This window comes from Clupea harengus, chromosome 17 (assembly GCF_900700415.2).
Source record: "Clupea harengus chromosome 17, Ch_v2.0.2, whole genome shotgun sequence".
NCBI classification, from domain to species: Eukaryota; Metazoa; Chordata; class Actinopteri; order Clupeiformes; family Clupeidae; genus Clupea; species Clupea harengus.
In genome coordinates, this window is record NC_045168.1 from 26,332,935 (window position 1) to 26,352,851 (window position 19,917).

A 19,917-nucleotide genomic window follows, 5' to 3' on the forward strand; every position below is an offset into this window, starting at 1 on the left:
CTTTCATTTATAACAATAGGTGGCTAACTGAAGCTTGTGAGCCCTTCTATTGGTCGTTGGACATGTCAGTCGATTGTGTAGCCGCAGCAGTTCTCCTATAGAACGCATACGACTGTTGGTAGCTAACTGCTGTCGGTCATCGGTAGGCGTACCCAAGTTCAGTTGTGCAGTGTTTAGAATGACGTTTGATCGGGCATGAGGGGTAGAGAAATGCGAGAGTACGACCTGCAGCTTCGACTGCGACACAGCAAATGCAAGGTGGGTACCATCCTGGTATTACATGGCAGTTATGTATTGTTATTAAATCACTACTCAGTTAAGTCTGCTAAAATTCCAGTTCGTGACACCTTAGACAAAAAAAAGTTTACTTAAAGAGCTTTGTAAAACAAGTAAGGAACATTTGACATCGCTAGCTGATTGGCTACAAAATACTGAATGATAATGTGTTAAGTCTATGTTGTATAATTAACCCTCGAATATTTTCTGCCCAGTATGTCAAAGTTACCGTCAGACTTCTAAGCAAGTTAGCTGAAATGTTCCATGGCTAATATTAGCTTGCAAGCTAACGTTAAGCAACTACACCATGCTTGACGTTGTGTTAGCTAGCTAGCTGAAGGTCAGAGCTCTGATAATATCCTCCCGACTACTGTGCCTGCATATATATTAAACTAACAAGCTGACTTTGGTGAACCATTTTACTCATTGTAGTCTTCTTTGTATCGTAAACTTCGTTTAACTGGTCAAAGATGGGAGTCAATAAGTGAAAAAAGACGTAGGTAGGTACCGTAGCCCTGCTGTTATGTGATCATGTTTGTAGCTTAAATGTTAGCCAGCGGTAGTTGTGTTCAACGTTTCTGGCCTGTTGCAGACTCTTGTGGTCTCATCTGTCACATTTAAGCTAGTTTGAGGGATGGACACTATCAAGAGTGCTGGGGTGTCTCAGTTCTTGTGATGTTCTTGACCTCAAGCACTCCTCATATAACTTCTGCATGTGCAATATTCACATGACCCACAGAGCGTGTCTGGTTGGCCTATCCCCTTTCTACCTCATCTCTCCCTCTATTCGTCTCGACTCCGATGCTGCCTGCCAGAAGATGCCAATGAACACCAATGCCCGAAAAGTTCGCAACCAAGATGGCAATCCTTGCATCGAGGTAAGGGAGTTCATTTAGCAGGTACAGAGGTGGGTAGAGTATGGAGGGCTGCGGCTGGCCAGTTGGATGCCCTAAGCAGAATTGCTATGAGCATAATTGATATGTAAACAATAAAACAAAAACAAGTCACACAACTGTTAATTCAGACAACTAAAACAAAAGGCCTTTCCTAAACAAGCTGCATTCTCTTCTTTATTCAGCTGAAATGGCAAATAACATATTTTGCTCATACTTACATTCTTTGCTATCTGTATCTTTTTCAAAATATTCAGTTAAAGAGAAATGTCGCTAACTTGATGCTGTTTGATGATGTATTGATTTAATGGTGTATTGTCACTTTAAGATATCTAAGATACGTTCTCATATTTTTGACTTTTTACCAGGAAGAATAAAGGGAGGCCTGTTTTTGCTGTGTATAGTGTAGGTCAGTGGTTCTCAAACTAGGGGTCGGGACCCCAAGTGGGGTCGCCAAATGTTTTTTGGGGGTCGCGAAATGATCTTGCTGCATCAACATATTAGGCTTTGACATGCTGTATAGTCTATCAGAAATGGTGTTTTCTACATCAGGGTGGATAATGAAAACTAATATTGTCTCAGCAAGCAGTCTCATCATTCCAGATGAAACTGAATTTAGACCTATAATATCCTGTCAAAATGTGTGGGGGGTCGTGAGACTTGGCAAATGGGTTTTACGGGGTCCCCGGACAAAAAGTTTGAGAACCACTGGTGTAGGTGATCCTGATAGGCTGCTCCAAAAGAACATCCATTATATATTGCACTAAACGAAATAAGGCTTTGTCTTTGAGTTTAGGAGTACTAGTCATTCTGTTTCCTCTTTGAGGAACGACAGATAAGATGAGATGCTTCAGTTACGTCTGGAGCTGGAGGGTGAGGAAATGTGTAGGCTAGCAATTTCCAATTTATTGGAAAAAAATACTTAAGTACATGTAACGGAGTAAACGTAGCACGTTACAACCTGTCGTTCCTCTGAGCGGATGCACCTGATATTCTTTGTTGTATTTGTTTACCCCTAAAGTAGATCCTAGCAAATCCTAGTAAGTTATTACTACTGAAAGTTGAAACATGGCATATGATTCACGCCAAAAAGTGATGTAGGCACCTCTATTCAGTAAAGTGTGTTTCTGCAAACTCAAAAGGTAGCTTTCAAATCAGGCTGTCCTAAGACTATTTATCTTCTCTGAAGTTCTCTTTAAACTCTATACACTAAGTTTTCTATGTACACATGTTGTTGTTGTGACTGTGGATATCCGCAGGAGAGTGATGGTTCCCAGAAGTGCATGGACAGGAACAACTATGACAAGGGCATGTGCACCTTCTACTTCCAGAGATACAAGGAGTGCCGGAAGTACTGGGTGAGTAGTCGACCTGTGCCTGTCTACCTGTCTACCTGTCTACCTGTCTAGTCTACCTGTGAGGGGCCTGCCGGGCAGCCAGCCAGCCTCCATGAGGACAATGATTTGGGTTTCCCTGACCTTGTTAAATTGTGGTTAATGGTTAACATCAGTAGTTCCATATTTTCAATCAATCACTATTGTGCTGGAATTTAGACTGGAGACCGCCCAGGTGAAATGGGCAAATTGAAACTAATGCGAGGAAGCAAGTGTGTGTCCCCTATCGGTCCACATTATGGGCCTCATGATACTAGGGAGGAGGTTATTGTGTTGCTACTGTCATTGTGAAACCATTAAGGGTACCAACACAAAAGCATATTTGATGTGGGCCTGCAATGAAAAGCAAAGCAAAGCAAAGGTTATAAAAATGATTGTAGATATTTCATACGTTTCATACTGGACATCAAATAGACTTGCATAAACTAGTGGAGGGCTGAACTTAAGCACGCATTAAAGATGATTGTGTGATGCCACATTAAAGATATCTCTTAGTTGCATGTACTGATAAATGATATATGGGAAAAGACACTTTAAATCAGGCAAAAGTTCACTACTAGAACAACATAAAAAACGTGGCCAGCTACCTTTACCACCGATTTGTACTTGCCTTGCAGTGGAGATAAAATGATAAACGTGACCCCTTGTAGTGTCATCATTGTGATAGATCATGAGTTTTGTTCTGTTTTTCATTTTAAACATTTACGGCTCAAAAGGTATGAAAACAGCCAACTAATATTCGTTGTCTTATTGGAATACAAACTATTGTGGGTATCAGCAGTGTTACCCATAGGTGGTTTAATGACTTGAATGGCCCCAGAACAAAAATGTCAAATTCGCACACAGTACAAAAATGTATTATATGGTTAAAAAGGCTGGCATTCACATAAATGCATTTCAATAGTCATCTTCACCTAAAAATGAACCCCTTTAAATGTATAAAAGTCGTGTTTACAAAATATAGTAGGAAAAATATCTAGTGAAGGTGTAAGAATGTTATGCTTTAGAACTTGTAAATGAACAATTTCTCACAAAAATGGATGTTCAGTAGATATCATTTTCATTGTTTTCAGTGTTGACTCCTGTAATGTGGAATAAAATAGATAGATCTTTCATTGTACCTGTTGCTTAAAACAGGAACTTTTCAAATCAAGGCTAGGATGTGTGAAGTGGTTGTCATTACATTTAAGCTATGAATTACAGTGTATCACAATATGAGATTGGATTCACCTGTGGGGGAGCGGGTCCTGTTTTTTTGTTGTTGTGTTTTGGTAGTCCAAAATATAGGGTAACATGTTGAGAGCTGGCGAGTCACCAGACTAGACAACATTCAGTTATCGTTATTTAGCGTTAGCTACCTATGTTAACGTTAAAGTAGATACAAGTTATACGTACTTTGCTTTTTTATTCAAGGTAATTCATGATAACATTAGAATGTTATGAAATGGACCACTTTCTCAAGTAGGTATTGATACTGTAGTACTTGTTAAATGTGTAACATATATGGGCTGGCCTAATCTTGGGTTTACCTCGGATATTTGCTGTTATCATAGCCTACTATTCTTGATAACTTTAGGGAAAGTGCTCATTGCTCTGCAGAACTGTGTCTCTTGTGTTAAATGCCACTTTTGGAGTGAAGTTTGAAACTGTTTCTGGCTATTGTATTATCTGTCGTCTGTAGTTATTCAGAGATGGTCATTCAAACGGTGATTGTCAGAAATGTTCAGAGGTAACGTAAGATAACAGTTCCTTCATATGAGAAGCAGCAAGATGAAAAGGCAGAGATTGGTCCATCTCGTATTTAAAACCATCAAAGCTGAGACATATTTATGTGGCAAAGATGGAAATAAATCAGGTTTTATCTTTTTTATTAATTCTCTGGGGAACCTGAAGGTTGAACATGGAAGCCCTATGATTCATCACAAAACGCATCCCCTTCTGCAGAATGTCAAATCTGAGAACTATTTAGTTTACCAGTAAAACAAACTCACCTACCTTTACTCCCAGGGACCATACAATTGACTTTAGTTGTATGTTATTAAAACATTTTTTTATTTTTTTTTTTAAGAGAAAAGCCAACAATTTCTCTCTGGCTCCTGCTAGAATATGTGCTTGATGGAGGAGACAGAGGAGTAGTCGGTGCAGCTGAAAGCCGAGACTGAAAAATAATAATAATAATAATAATAAACTTGATGACAGCACTGTCCACAAGGTGGAGGAAAAGTGTTTTCCACCACTTCCACCATAGAGTATACTATACGTACTCAGTGTTTGGTCCAACCTATCAACGCCCCCCATGTAGTTCACTTACCACAATAGGCTGACTCACTACTTCTCTGTCCCAGACCAAATCGTTCCTCACTAATCTTGATGCATCAGTCGAATCATTGGCATTGTGGAAATTGGACAGGCAGGTTACGCACGAGTGTCCGTCCACGGTAGTGCTCAGACATGACCCTCTGTTCTACACCACCTCCTGTCCTCACCACGGTAGTGCTCAGACATGACCCTCTGTTCTACACCACCTCCTGTCCTCACCACTTGCCCTTCGCTCCCAGTTTTTTTTATATCTTTTATGTCTGCTGGGATTTGTATACGGTCAATCCTACATGCTCTGCATGCGTTTAGGCCTCATTCACTAGGTTCAACCGTAAGGGATGGTGATGAGTGAAGTTACCAACCAAATGGTATATTTCTTTTTTTATCTACTACATAATTGGCATTGTATTTTATATCGTTTGAAAGCTTGTTTATTTACCTTTTACAATGATGTCCAACTTGTCAGGATCATGCATTTGTGGGATGAGCAGCACACCTGATTATGTGGGTAGCGCCCAAGTCAAATTTGACAATTCTCTGCCAATGCTAAACAGTGTATTCTCCTGTTGGTATTGACTCTTGTTTTGAGATGTTTGGTGGATTGGATGATTAAACTCTCAATCAGTAACAAGGAACAAACATGACATATTGGCATTTAATACACCGTCAGGAGCCTCAGTAGCGGGTGGAAGATCCATACGCAGCCACAACAGCCTGGCACCACCTCCTCATGCTGGTCACCAACCTGGTCACACGTTGCTGTGGGATGGCATTCCATTCCTCAACCAGGAGTCGTTGCAGGTCAACCAGCGTGGTTGTGTTGGTCACTCTAACACGTACAGCACGCCCCAAGTAGTGTTGCACGGTGTACCGGTACTAGAAAAGTACCGCGGTACCCTTACGTTAAAAACGATACGATTTTGCATATTTTTGGTACCGGTACTTCATTAAAAAAGCACGCAATCAGAGCGCACTCACTGTTCCGCTCCCTGTCAGGCTGCCTGCACGCATTGACTGTAAGGGGCGGGGCTGCCCAGCTCTCACACATGCAAATACTTCGGGTACGAAGCAGACACTGAAGGAAAACCCATCGACACACACAGAACCTTCAAATCCACTCAGGCAAAGGGAGGGAACACGTCGAATATGGCTAAGCACCTATCAGACAGACACCCCGAACTTTTCAGAAAGTTCAAAGAACGACAGGTTAGCAAATGTGATTATAAACATGAACACCCAAGCTCACCCATATACAGCCTAACACGAGTAGCCTTAGCCTAGTTTAGCTAGGGTGACCAGACGTCCTCTTTTACCCGGACACATTTAGGTCTCGAAAAAGAGGACGTCTGCTTTGTCTTGTGTTGCAATTGCTTGATGTTTGACTGTGTTAGGAAAGTTGTTGACTTGCTAGTTTGTCATAAACAAAGTAAGCAAATTTAACAGGTTTCGCTAAATGTAGCCGCTAGCAAGACATCTCGTTAGCGATGTTAGCAAGCTTGTTATAACAGGCTTGGACATTGATGCTAGTACTACGTTTTTTTCACCCCTGATGCTAGTATTAAGTGCTCTTTGTAATGTTATTGTGATAGCCATGTTGGCTAGGTTGCCAACGACTTTCCTAACACAGTCAAACATCAAGCAAGTGGCTTCATCTGGCAAAAGAACTGTCCAGAAAATGAGACAATGCACATTATCGTCATGACTATTATCATTTTTTTGTTAGAACATCAGTTGCTAACAAGACCATCACAAAATACATTTCAGTTAATTTATAGAGTTAGTGTTTCTGTTAGCGTGTAAATAGTTTGTAAAGTGTGTAAATAGTTCAGTTGTAATAAGTGCATAAACAATTGCAATAGTTGCAAGTTGCAACAAGTGTGAATATTCATAATTCAAAATAATTCTACCAGACAGACAGGCTGTCTCATTGTTCACCATAGTGTAATGGCATGTGTGTATTGGTGCAAAGGTATGTGGTGGCATGTTTTTCATTGTTGTTTTTCAATAAAGGGGAGAAATTGCCCTTTAATTATGTGTCTATCTTTAATGTACCCAACCCACATAGCTTTAGGTTTTTTTCCACCTCAAACACACTGTAAAATTATGTAATTCATACTTATGGAAATAACTATGTAGTCATATAGTCAGATACGGACAATAGGTCTACATAGCCGTGTATAATCAATGCTATGATGTCACCATGTAGTTTTCATTAATATCTTGCTGTGGGCTAATACTAATATGAATGCCATTTGTTAAGTGTTCAAAAAGCTGGGCAGGAACAAGCTGGTAAAAAAGGGAACCTTACAGATGTTTTGTTTATTACTATCATAGATAAATATACCAGTATCGTATTTGTGGTATCGTATCGTATTTGTGGTATCGTAAGTATCGGGTATCGTGATATTTTGGCAAGTATAGTATCGAAGTCATAATTTTGGTATCGTGACAACCCTAGCCCCAAGCTGATCCCACAAGTCTTCAATTGGGTTGAGGTCTGGACTCCTAGCAGGCCATCCCATTCCTTCTACTCCCACATTCTGGAGGGTAGTCTGTGATACCCTGGCTCTGTGGGGGCGAGCGTTGTCCTCTTGGAGGATGGCGTTAGGGCTCAGATTGTGGGGATATGGGATCGCCACAGGCTGCAGAATGTCATCTTCCACCCGCTACTGAGGCTCCTGACGACGAAGTGTACTCCGCACTCAGGAATGGGGCACAAAAATCACGGCAAATGACATGGAATTGTGTGTGTGTGTGTGTGTGTTAGGGCTGCAACTAAGGAATTTTGACAGTCAATTGATTTTGAAATGAATATCTCAATGGCTCTTATTTCTCTATTGACTTTAAATTAGGCCTATGCTAACTAGCAATGAGGACAATAAGATAGTGAATGGTTGGGGCTAATTCAGTGTGAGCAGTTGCTTGCTGAGGAGTACAAGTCTGCTTCCTTTGAAGAGTCCAGCGATGATACCCAAGATCCAACAGGCCCATGACTCCTTCCAATTCATGGAAAGGAGTTGTAGAAATCTTTCGCAGTTCAGAAAGTGTTCTCCAGTGTTCTCTAAACTTGTGCACTTGGCAGCAATACTATCTCTAGCCATGAACGTCACCACAACAATGATTCAACTTATTTCTAAACAGCAGACGGACTCTGGTTTAACATTGTAAAGTTCGGGCGCATTTGAAATGTTAACAGGATCGTTATGAATAATACGTTTGTATTTGCTACACTTCATGTTCAATGCCATTAACAATTCCTTGATGAAGAGAATTTTTTTTTCAAACTAGAAAACATCACAGCTCATAACATGAGCAGAACTGATGTGCTCCAATGCCAGGCAAGGTCAGCTTTTTAAATGTTGTCGTTCACAACCTCCTTGGCAGAGTTAAGAGTGAAATGCTGCCCCATTTTGAGGTCATGAAGGTATTCCCATCGCTATTGTTCGCTCCACGAAAGTAAAGCAGCCTACACGCCTGAGCATTTCAAGTCAGCAGGAAAAACACACGTCCCCAACTAATCGACTATTAAATTCATTGGCAACTGATTTGGTCACCAATTTTGGTCAGCTTTGTCAATCGATAAAATCGATAACATTATCATGATTTATGAGTTTTTATCAATTATTGTGATAACCTTGGTATTTATGGATGTATGATGTATGCATGCATGCGGTGGATGTGCATTTTAATGTATTTAGTCTTGCTTGTCTCACCAACAGCACAATATCATGATCCAGCGTCGGCGGGATGGTGTAAAGCCAGATATGCCAACAGCGTCGGAACGCGAAGACATCCTTGCTGCCATTGGCGGGAAACCCTACTGAGGCCTGCAGGAAGAACAGTGCTGCTGCATCAACAAACCAAGCTCTAACGAGCGCTCCTGAAAGACGAGGTTTCTGCGACCGGACACGCTGAGCTCAGAGTACAGTTCACACACTGTATTTGGTGGTTTGTGGACCACCTTTTACACAATACAGTGAGAATACGTTGGACCGCATTTCACACAATGCTTTGTGCTTTTATCTGAATGTAGGAGAGGCATGTGTGTCACTTGCTGAGAGGATTCACATTTGCATCATGGGTAGTTGATTTGAGCCATGCCTTGTCAAGGGTGTTTTGATCGTTATAAAAGGTCCTTATTGACAGCGCCATTTGGTTCAAATGTGGCTGACGGCCTGAGTGTGTGTGAGTGTGTTTGTAATTTTTTTGTTGATGTTCAAATGCTTCTGAATGCATTTACACCTTGTCTGGAAATCGAGGGTACTTGGGTGTTGTGACTAAACATAGAATACCACTGCTGTGAAGTATTGTGTGTAAAATGCTTTTCACTACATTTCAACTCAGTGTAAGTCCCTGGAAACGAAGGAGGAACTGGTATGACCAATGTGGTCTTGTTGGTGCCAATATTATCACCATATTGGTGTGTAACCTAAATAAACTCAATGGAACACATCAACCTGTTACGTTTATTTTGTTGTATGTATGTTTGAACCTATGTTTTATTTATAAGCATTTAAACAGAGATGTCACAGTTGTTGCAAAGAAAAGCTATATTTTGAAGTTTATAAATCTGAAATTTCCATTGCCATCCAGTGCAGCTGGATGTTCAGCTTGTCAACTGCACTAAATCCAATGTGTTGACATATTTAACAACAACTAATATCTAAAGATGTAATGTAATATCTAAACATGTTCTCATATTTACAATATCTTAAATCAAAATTTTAGACTAAGGACCTGGTCTTTGAAGGAAACACCTAAAATATGTTATTACATTATAAACATTTTTGACATAATGGACCTGCCTTATTAAGATGCAAAATGTAAGAACTCATTGCTGTAAATATCCGTTCATTTGATTCCAAAAGGCCCCTCCAATATGCCTTGAATATATACATAAGGCTTACTTTCCAAAACCAGTCTTATGATGGAGACGCCTGTCCAACATGACATGCTCTCTAGGCCCTTAGCTCAGGGTTTATCAAACCTGGTCTGTGAAGAGTTGAGCGAACTCTTTAGTCCAGTAAGGTAATTAAGGTTGACATGATTTATGTTACGTGGTCCTTGTATTGATATTGGTAGGGGTGGTAACTGACCATGGTGTAATAGCTTGCAGCATGTTGTGCCATCACGGGCCAGGTCCAGTATGTAGTAATGTGCAAGTAAAAAGATACATTATTTTATTTAGAGCCTTTGCGCTCTCCATAGCTTAAGATTTAGAAAATGGCCATATGTCTCTCAACCCACGAGACTAATTACACAACAGAGAGCATGGTGGGCAATCTGGATGGCACTTATGATATGCAACAGTATTGTCCAACCGCTGCAGTTTGGCCACTAGAGGGTGCTGCAGTCATTCAACAAAACACCTCTTTCTTAAGGCAAGGATGAACCTTAGTCCACCGTGTCATTTAAAATATGCATTAACTGTCAAAGCAGATGACAGAGAGCAATGATTACACATAATTCACACCTTACCCTATTTCTCCTGATCGTACACTTACCACTCCAACTCATACCCCCTGCCGTACACACGCTCACCAAGTCGTCAAGAGGTATAATTGTGTATGCAGTTCTATAGGAGGATTTAGAACCTCCTGCCATAAAGGCCTGATTTTAAATTGGAAATGGAATGAGCACTGCAATATGTTGGAAGAGTTTATGTTGTCATAGCCATTAAACTCTGAATGTTCTCTTTAAGTATACATTCTCTGCACGATTAAAAAAGGAAGGATTGCCCACTCACAGGTAGGCAATGATCGCACAGCATGAAGCAGTGTTATCCCGACCACTCCTTACATAAGGTCTCTGCAAGGGCACAGGCTGGACAAAACAATTTCAAGGGCTGTTTCACACAAGGCAGATATCTATCTCACTCACAGTGTGTGTGTGTGGATGTGTAAGTTAAACACTTTGATGAAAGAATGATTTGATGGTTAGATGAAGATATTTTATGAGACCTAAATGGTCAGCAAAGATGAAGTGCTTCACAGTCAACAACAATTAGTCACATTCCTACAGGTAAAAACAATTAAAAAAAAAGATTTTTAAAAAATCACTTCAAAGAGAAAATCCTACATGTCATATAATGCATTTTACCATGCATTTGTGGACGGCATACTTCTTTATAGTACAAACGCTGAAATATGTGAATAGGGCACAGATACATTCTTTCCTTCATTATATTCCATTCAGATTTTTCTGTCTTTGTAAATATCGAGCAGCTTTCTGAATGGGCATTACCTTCATAAAAATGTTTTGACCATCTAGTCAGTTAATATCTCTCTGCAATGCATGTTACTTGACTTCAGTTCAGTTAATAAGTGCTTTTTCTTCAGGGTCACTCAATCTTCTTCGTGCGACCTTTGAATTCTGACATGAAGTCAAACGCTCCCATATACTGTCCCAGCAACACGCCGAGCTTTGTGGGCAAAATGCTAAAAGAGGTAAAAGAACAAACAAAAGAGAGTTATGGAACTATAGAACAAATAGCACTTGATGAGAATAGCACACAAATACACACATACAGCATTACATGCTAACACTAACCCTATCAGTTTAGTTTTTATGGTCATTTCTGTTTTTACTCCACATCTAGCGGTAATAAACAACGGATGTTTGTGTGCCTAGAGGCACAGTCACTGCAGTAGCACATCTGAGAAATAGTCACTAATACGTACAAGATGTGAAAAAGAAATAGATGTTCAGAACTACCACAATGACCGCATGTACGGTATATGCGTGTATATTTGTTTGTATTAGGTGACAGCGTGGAGATGCAGGGGGAGAGTTCAGAGGTCACTCACTTCTTCATTGCGATGACCGTGTAAAGAATGCGTGGCATGTACAGATACACCTGATCCCTCTGAATGGCGTCTACAATCTTTCTGCACACATAATCTGGCTGAAGAATGGGCATCATTATGGGCCACCTGCAACACAACGAAGTACTGATGAGACACTCACCCAGCATCAACACACACCATCAACCCATCAGTAACAATCCATTCATCAGAAGCTTTATTTATACAGAGAGAAAACGCTGACGGACAAAGAGTTAACAAAAGGAAAGAAACAAGACACACATACACACAGAGAGACAGAGAGACAGAGACAGGCAGGCACACATACACACAGAGAGACAGAGACAGACAGACACACATACACACAGAGAGACAGACACAGACAGACACACATACACACAGAGAGACAGAGACAGACAGACACACATACACACAGAGAGACAGACAGGCACACATACACACAGAGAGACAGAGACAGACACACATACACACAGAGAGACAGACAGACACACATACACACAGAGACAGAGACAGACAGACACACAGAGAGACAGAGAGACAGAGACAGACAGACACACATACACACAGAGAGACAGACACAGACAGACACACAGAGAGACAGAGAGACAGAGACAGACAGGCACACATACACACAGAGAGACAGACAGACACACATACACACAGAGAGACAGACACAGACAGACACACAGAGAGACAGAGAGACAGAGACAGACAGGCACACATACACACAGAGAGACAGACAGACACACATACACACAGAGAGACAGACAGGCACACATACACACAGAGAGACAGACACAGAGACAGACACACATACACACAGAGAGACAGACACACACAGAGAGACAGACAGACACACATACACAGAGAGACAGACACAGAGACAGACACACATACACACAGAGAGACAGAGAGACACACATTGACACAGAGAGACAGACACAGAGACAGACACACATACACACAGAGAGACAGAGACAGACACACATACACACAGAGAGACAGAGACAGAGACAGACAGTCACACCTTTCAAAATTCCACTTCAAAACAAGTCACAAAAAAATCAAAGCCCATGTATTCCTTTCAGAGAGATCATTGCCGATGGTCAACAGAGTCAATTTGTGTTCAGAGGAGTGCCTTGTAAACAATTGAGACAGCTGCTTTTTGATAATATCAATAACACCTGCTTCATAAACTTTAGAAGAGTTCAATTATCTTTTCCTTAAACACATTTTTTGTGTATGTCTGTAAGGTTTGAGGCCCCAATAGTGTTATTTTCACGCAGACGTGGTCAAACAACCAGTAGAAAACAGGCTCTGTGGTGTTGCTTACAATGGTTAGTTGCAGTATATGTTTATAAACTATACATACCTTATGTAATGAAGCATATTTTCTTAGTTTATGTGAACTTCGACTTCATGGCCAGTACTCATATCTAATACTGATCTCTTAACCCATATCTAGACCATATCTAACACTGAACAAGATCTCTGACCCATATTGACCATATCTAACACATATTGATGTTCTGAGTTTAAGAGCTAGTAACTCATACTCGTCCTTATTTTATAAGTGCCCTTATGTTCCCCATGTCTACTGTGTTTTGAATACTATCTTGTTTCTTACGTGCGCGCTTGCGTCATATCTTTATTTAGAAAGAAATGGTTGTGTAAATAGGGTAGTCTAAATAAAGGCTGAATAAATTACAACAAAAAAACTCTCTCACACACACACACACACCTCAGTCACACACTCACACTGAGATCTAAGGTGACATGGGAGCCGTGTCTTAGGGCAGGAGGAGACCTGAACCTGTCCGCCTGTCAGTCACAATCAGTCGCTCCTCCGCTCCCTCTCCCTCTCCTCCCCTGTCTGAAGGTGTTCTCAGGTGTCAGACCTAAGCCTCTTCTGACCCTCAGAGGTGACTGGGCAACCTGGGCTGCTTCCAGACCAGACTCCTGTTCCTCCATATTATCAATGATATGACACGGAGAGCAACTCTACAGTCGCCTGTCCAAACACTGCAAATCAACAGGCATGTTTAAGGCCCAGAGTTTGTGACTCAATCGAGGGACAAACAAAAATCTAACATTTAAGTACTATTATTTGTTTTAATCTACATGACCTAAATTTCAGTCAGCTTTTTGGTAAATGTTTGCTCTTAATGGCTCCTCTTTTCATGTTTATTCATATTAATATGGATTATGTTGGATTATTTGTAATCCATATCCTTATTATCTACAGCGTTAAAAGGACACTCTTACTTATACTTTTCAACTTTACAGCCTAATACTGCAATGCTTTCTCATGGTGCGATACATGGTTTTACACATTTTAGCAAGGTACCTAAATGTGCCTTGACTAGTCCCATTTTCTCCAATCTCATCTCAACATGGCTTCTGTGATTAACTGACATATGACTCTGCTTCTCCTTCCTCTCAGCACGTTTATTAAACGACCTGTTTTGCATACCACTTCTACCACTTCCTCTCAAGGCACATGAGGGAATCAGGAAACAGGAGTTGCTGATGTGTACCTTTGAAACAATATCACGCATCACATTTTTTTGCACATACAGTTCTCTACTGATTTGCCACAAATCAAGCTTCCTTTTGTTGGGCCTACTGAATTGAAGGAAAAAAATCAATGAAAAAGAGCTTGCACACACACACACACACACACACAGAGAAAAATATCCAACGTGAATTACTTTGTATTGGCTCCATCAAACATGCCCGTGTTGATGAAGAATGGACAGACAATGGTGGTCTTCACTCCGTCTACTCCTGTGGCCAGCAGCTCCAGAGCCATAGACTCCGCAAAGCCTACTGCAGCGAACTTACTGGCACAGTAGTCTACAAACAAGACAAGGGTGAAGGACTGGGCATGTGTTTTTATGGCACAGTAGTCTACAAACAAGACAAGGGTGAAGGACTGGGCATGTGTTTGTATGGCACAGTAGTCTACAAACAAGACAAGGGTGAAGGACTGGGCATGTGTGTGTATGGCACAGTAGTCTACAAACAAGACAAGGGTGAAGGACTGGGCATGTGTTTTTATGCAGCTATTTGCCTAAGTGAGTGAGAATGAAAGTATACGGTACCTGCTAGTGCATTAACTCCAATCAGTCCAGCAGAGCTAGCAATGCTAACAAGGTGACCATGGTTACCCGCAATCATTGCTGGGAGAAACGCCTTGTAGGTCTATGTTAAACAGACACACAAAATAATCATCACAGGTTTATTCTTAAGTAAATGCCTCACTAAAGACAAAAAGCTAATTGAAAGCTAAATGAATTACTGCGTAACTAGATAGTTGAATTATGCACTTGAATACAAGCTTGCCTGTTTTGATGTTGATAAAGAAGCAGTAAAAAAAGACTACTGTTTATTGACACACCATAAAATAAAACAAACAATTTTGCTATAGGATACACACTTACCCAGAAGTGTGCCATGCTGTTAACCTGGACGGTCTTTTCTATAAGGGCATCTGGAGATTCCAGAAACTTCTTTCCCGTTACAATACCCGCATTGTTGATCAGAATGGTCACATCACCTACTTCTCTTTTGACCTGATGAATGCAAACACATCACACTGACATTTGCACACATACACACATCACACAAATGCTTCATATTAAATAGGTTTGCCATGTCCACTCTCAAATTAACTCATCCTGACCCTAAAGTTCAGTCATGGTCATTTGGCGCTCGTCCACTGCAGAAACTCGCAGGCTCTTTTAAGGGGGCAGGCACCTTTGTGCTGTTTTTCATTTGCAGTGATGGTTGAAGCTTATTGGTCAGCTAAAATATAGGCTTTAATTCATTATTGTGGTGCTGGTATATTCATTTATCAAGTAATTACAGCTGGTATGAAACCAGCGTCAAACTATCCAACAATCTATTTTTTGGAACAGTTTAGGGTATTTACTGACCTCAATTCATTCAATTTGAACTTATTCGAGCTAATGTTATTTTGTTCTTTATTTTAAATGGAGATTTATCTAAATTGCATCCATAGATTTAGTTCATTCCTTGCGTATACATTTCTACTTCGTGTATACTGTATGTTTCTACTTCAACTGCTCAACGGCATTTCTCCGTCTCAGTGTGCTGTTGTTTTGTTTAACTAGTCCTTGTACACACACACGTCTGTCTCCGTCTCAGTGTGCTGTTGTTTTGTTTAACTAGTCCTTGTACACACTTCTGTCTCAGTCTCAGTGTGCTGTTGTTTTGTTTAACTAGTCCTTGTACACACACACACACGTCTGTCTCTGAACGGCCTCCCTGCATGCTCCCCCTCACATCAGTGTCTCCATTCGGCTGCCGCTAAGCTCCACATTCTCTTCGCCTCATTACCTGGCTATTGTGTGGACAATACCATTCAGAGCATTTCAACTCCCTTGTACCTGTCTTGCGTTCTCAGAGAAGAACAACCATATGTGCTCTTTAAAAACATATGCCTCAAGCAGAGCCCACTGAAATCTATTCTCTTTTTACTGGGGAGCCTTTTATAATTACAATTTGATTGACTCTCCTTACCCGCCCACTACCCTCAAACCCTCATGGCTTCGGGTGCGTTTACCATCCGTCAGACTTCTGCTGTGTACACTGAACACAAGATGGCTGAGTGCACAGCAAACAGCATTGGCGATGTGGGAGTGGCCCCCCTGGGCAACACGGCCAGCGGAGATACGAGCAGTTTTGCAAAGGAAGGTGGACAGATGAAAGGAGAGAACATCCCAGCTGTCTTCCGGCTTGGCACTCCTCTTTGTCCCTTGTTTGAGTGACAACATCAAGTAGGTCGTCGATTCTTCACTTCAGCAGGTGTCTCAATTGCTCAAAGACTGAGGTCATCATCGCACAGTTTTGTGAGAAAACATGTTTTGACGGTGTGTGTGTGTGTGTGTGTAAGTGTGTGTGTGTGTGTGTGTGTGTGTGTGTGTGTGTGTGTGTGTGTGTGTGTGTGTGTGTGTAAGTGTGTGTGTGTGTGTGTGTGTGTGTGTAAGTGTGTGTGTGTGTGTGTGTGTGTAAGTGTGTGTGTGTGTGTGTGTGTGTGTGTAAGTGTGTGTGTGTGTGTGTGTGTGTGTGTGTGTGTAAGTGTGGTGTGTGTGTGTGTGTTGTGTAAGTGTGTGTGTGTGTGTGTGTGTGTGTAAGTGTGTGTGTGTAAGTGTGTGTGTGTGTGTGTGTGTGTGTGTGTGTAAGTGTGTGTGTGTGTGTGTGTGTGTAAGTGTGTGTGTGTGTGTGTGTAAGTGTGTGTGTGTGTGTGTGTGTGTGTAAGTGTGTGTGTGTGTGTGTGTGTGTGTGGTGTGTGTGTGTGTGTGTGTGTGTGTGTGTGTAAGTGTGTGTGTGTGTGTGTGTGTGTGTAAGTGTGTGTGTGTGTGTAAGTGTGTGTGTGTGTGTGTGTGTGTGTGTGTGTGTGTGTGTGTGTGGTGCTGAGGTTTTCTCACCTGGTCGGCTACCCGGTAGACCTCTGCGCGATCACTGCAGTCACAGACGTAGGTGTTGGCCCTGTTGCTGTGCTGCTCCAAGAGGAGACGAGCCGTCTCCTTCGTCCCCCTGGTTGATGTCCCATAGCACAAGTCTGGCACCCAGCCTAGCAAAGTCCAGTGCCAGGAGCCGACCAATGCCGCTCCCCGCACCGGTAATCAGAACTATTTCCCCAGCGACACTTTTACGCCGGACAGGAATAACCATCCGGACCACGTTCTCCAGGTTATAATACAGGGTCATGACGAGCACCTGCAGTGTCTCTAACAGGAAATTCATGCTGGACAATGGATGGAGTCCTGCCAGTGAGACATAAGCTTGGGTTACTGACTGTGTGTGTGTGACAAGCATTTTGTCTTGACAGCTCATTTATGTTTTACACTGGGAATTTATAAGTAGATAAAAAAACTGCAAAAAGCATCATGAACAGTTTGCTGTTGGTTAGCAAAGATATTATTCTAAAACTCTGCCATAATCACAAACACAAGGTATCAGTAGTGTGCGGCTCTGTACAAAAGTGTGTCAATATTGACTATTGAGCATATTATGATTTGTGGTACAGAGCGACCAAAGTGCTCTGTACTCTCCCTCTTTCTCTCACACATATCCACACACACACTCTTAAAAGTATTTTACCTGTGACAAGCTAAAAAGTTAAGATCGACAGTGAAAGCGTTCCGTTTAGCGCAAGCAAAAACGCAATGACCTGATGTCCGTGTAATTGGCTGTCTGAACAATAAGGCCTCATCACTACATAACTCTCCTCATCACTACAATAACATCTTGACAGCGTAAGAAGCGTACGGGTTTGGTCTACTGTTACAGAAACTACTTACCTCTCACGTATCAATTAATCGACTCGCCGAGATTATGACATTGAAGAACAAGACCTATATCTTTTATATCCGCGATGGAGTTTACAACCTTTGGACCTCTACTTTCACTGCTCTCCGTGTTTAAATCGACTCAAAGTTCACAGACCCTTCCGATTTGTAACGGGACAGGATGTGAAAGGCGTGGTCTCATTTTAACTACTTAGCTCCCAGAAGTTCCTGTAACGTTGCCAGTGGACAGACCATTCTTCAGCGGGGAGAAATTATGTTTGGGATGTACACCAGCCTTTGAGGTTTCTTCTTAGCCCCCGGACCTCAGAATTCATCAATTAGTGATAGCATTTGGTCTTCTGTGTCCATTAGTGCTCTCATATTTGTATCGTAGAGACAAACATTGCACTCTTGACCTCGTCATACTACTGAACTCTGCCTCGGTGCAAATGCATTGTGGGTAAATGTATTTTCTCCATCTCACGCGCAAGCCACACAAGTTTATTTCTAATCAGCACATTTATTTCTTGTTTCAGATTTCAATAGGCCTACTTGTTGGAAACAGATTATATCCATGCTGGATTGCTTCGTAGGCCCAGCCTATCTGTTCATTTCTGACAAATGAGAGATAGAAACATGCACCTGCCGGATTTTTTCCGTCTGAAGTGGCAGTCCAGGGCTTCTAGTGTGAGCCAGTGTCTATCTGACATATGAATGCAGCTGTCCAGTACCACATATAAGCCAACACTATTTTTTGCCATCTTCTAATCATCTGCCATCATCTTCATTTTGTTGTCACAAGTAAAATTAAGGGCGTTAGATAAACTATATCGCTGCAGAGTTTTATTTTATATCTTATGTTATGCATTTTATGAGTTCTATTTTTTTTATCTTAAATCTTTATGCACTCTATCCCTGTTTTTATGTTCATTTTATTCTATTTTATGCACTTTATCTTAGTTTTTATGTTTTATATTTATTTGATGTTTATTTTTTTGTGGATCACTGTGCATGTAATTTCTTTGTGCGCGTCATTTCTTTTGCTGTTAAGCACTTTGACTCATCATTATTAGGCTACTCAACAATAAACGGAATACCTGTTGGAATACCTACGTATCCTTACATATAAATAGAGGTATACTGAACTGTACTTTCAAAGTGTACTCCTGCTAACAGACAAGTGTAATTGGTTAAAGAATGCTACTTTTGTCAGTGTTTTTTATATGCTTATTCAAAGAACAATTATTTAAAATGTAATTGTTGAAAATACACTTTGAATAATATACTAAAAGCTTACATGTGTGGTGTACTTGGTTATAGCAAACAACATAGAAACCCGTGACAGCACATTATATTGTCATACCACTGTAATAATGGAAAACCTTATTGCTGACTGGATTCATTTGCAGTTTTCTTTAAATTTGATAAGAAATGGAATGAAGTTGACCCTTCCTGTAGCATTCTAACACTTGTATTCCTTATGTACCAAGTGAAGTTAGAGTTTATTTTACACTGTCTGCACATATCCATTGAGTTAACTGCTCCCAACTACCGTCTTTAAGACCTGATTGAATTGTACATGGATGTCTTAAAGTTACTATGAACACAGGCATTTCACTACAGATGCTGCAGATGGATATGAAGACATAGGTCCCTCAAATGTTGGTCAAAGGGAACACTTTTGTGAAAGACTGAGCATGACTTTGTGCTCCTACATTTGTTGGGGATGACCAACATTTCTTCATATCTGCTTTTGTAATTGTATTCTTGCTGTACAATCTGAAAAAAAATAATAATCAGATAAAGTTTGAAAAAAGCGTAGCACATTGCACTTTAACCTTTCACCCGTTTACAACACAACACAGTGTAGTCGGGCACAGTGCAATGTCACCTT

The 19,917-nt window shown here is 41.0% G+C and overlaps 1 protein-coding gene and 1 pseudogene across 1 annotated transcript; one reads left to right on the top strand and one right to left on the bottom strand.

Annotated features, from left to right (window-relative positions):
- Window positions 1-104: 104 nt before the first annotated feature.
- On the top strand, window positions 105-8,716 carry LOC105894787 (coiled-coil-helix-coiled-coil-helix domain-containing protein 7). Its single transcript, XM_012821335.3, has 4 exons — window positions 105-258; window positions 1,016-1,154; window positions 2,429-2,527; window positions 8,602-8,716. The coding sequence occupies exons 2-4, from the start codon at window positions 1,095-1,097 to the stop codon at window positions 8,704-8,706; spliced, it is 264 nt and encodes an 87-aa protein (XP_012676789.1). The 5' UTR covers window positions 105-258; window positions 1,016-1,094; the 3' UTR covers window positions 8,707-8,716.
- Window positions 8,717-10,527: 1,811 nt separating this feature from the next.
- LOC105894786 lies at window positions 10,528-18,344 on the bottom strand (annotated as a pseudogene).
- Between the last annotated feature and the right edge of the window lie 1,573 nt (window positions 18,345-19,917).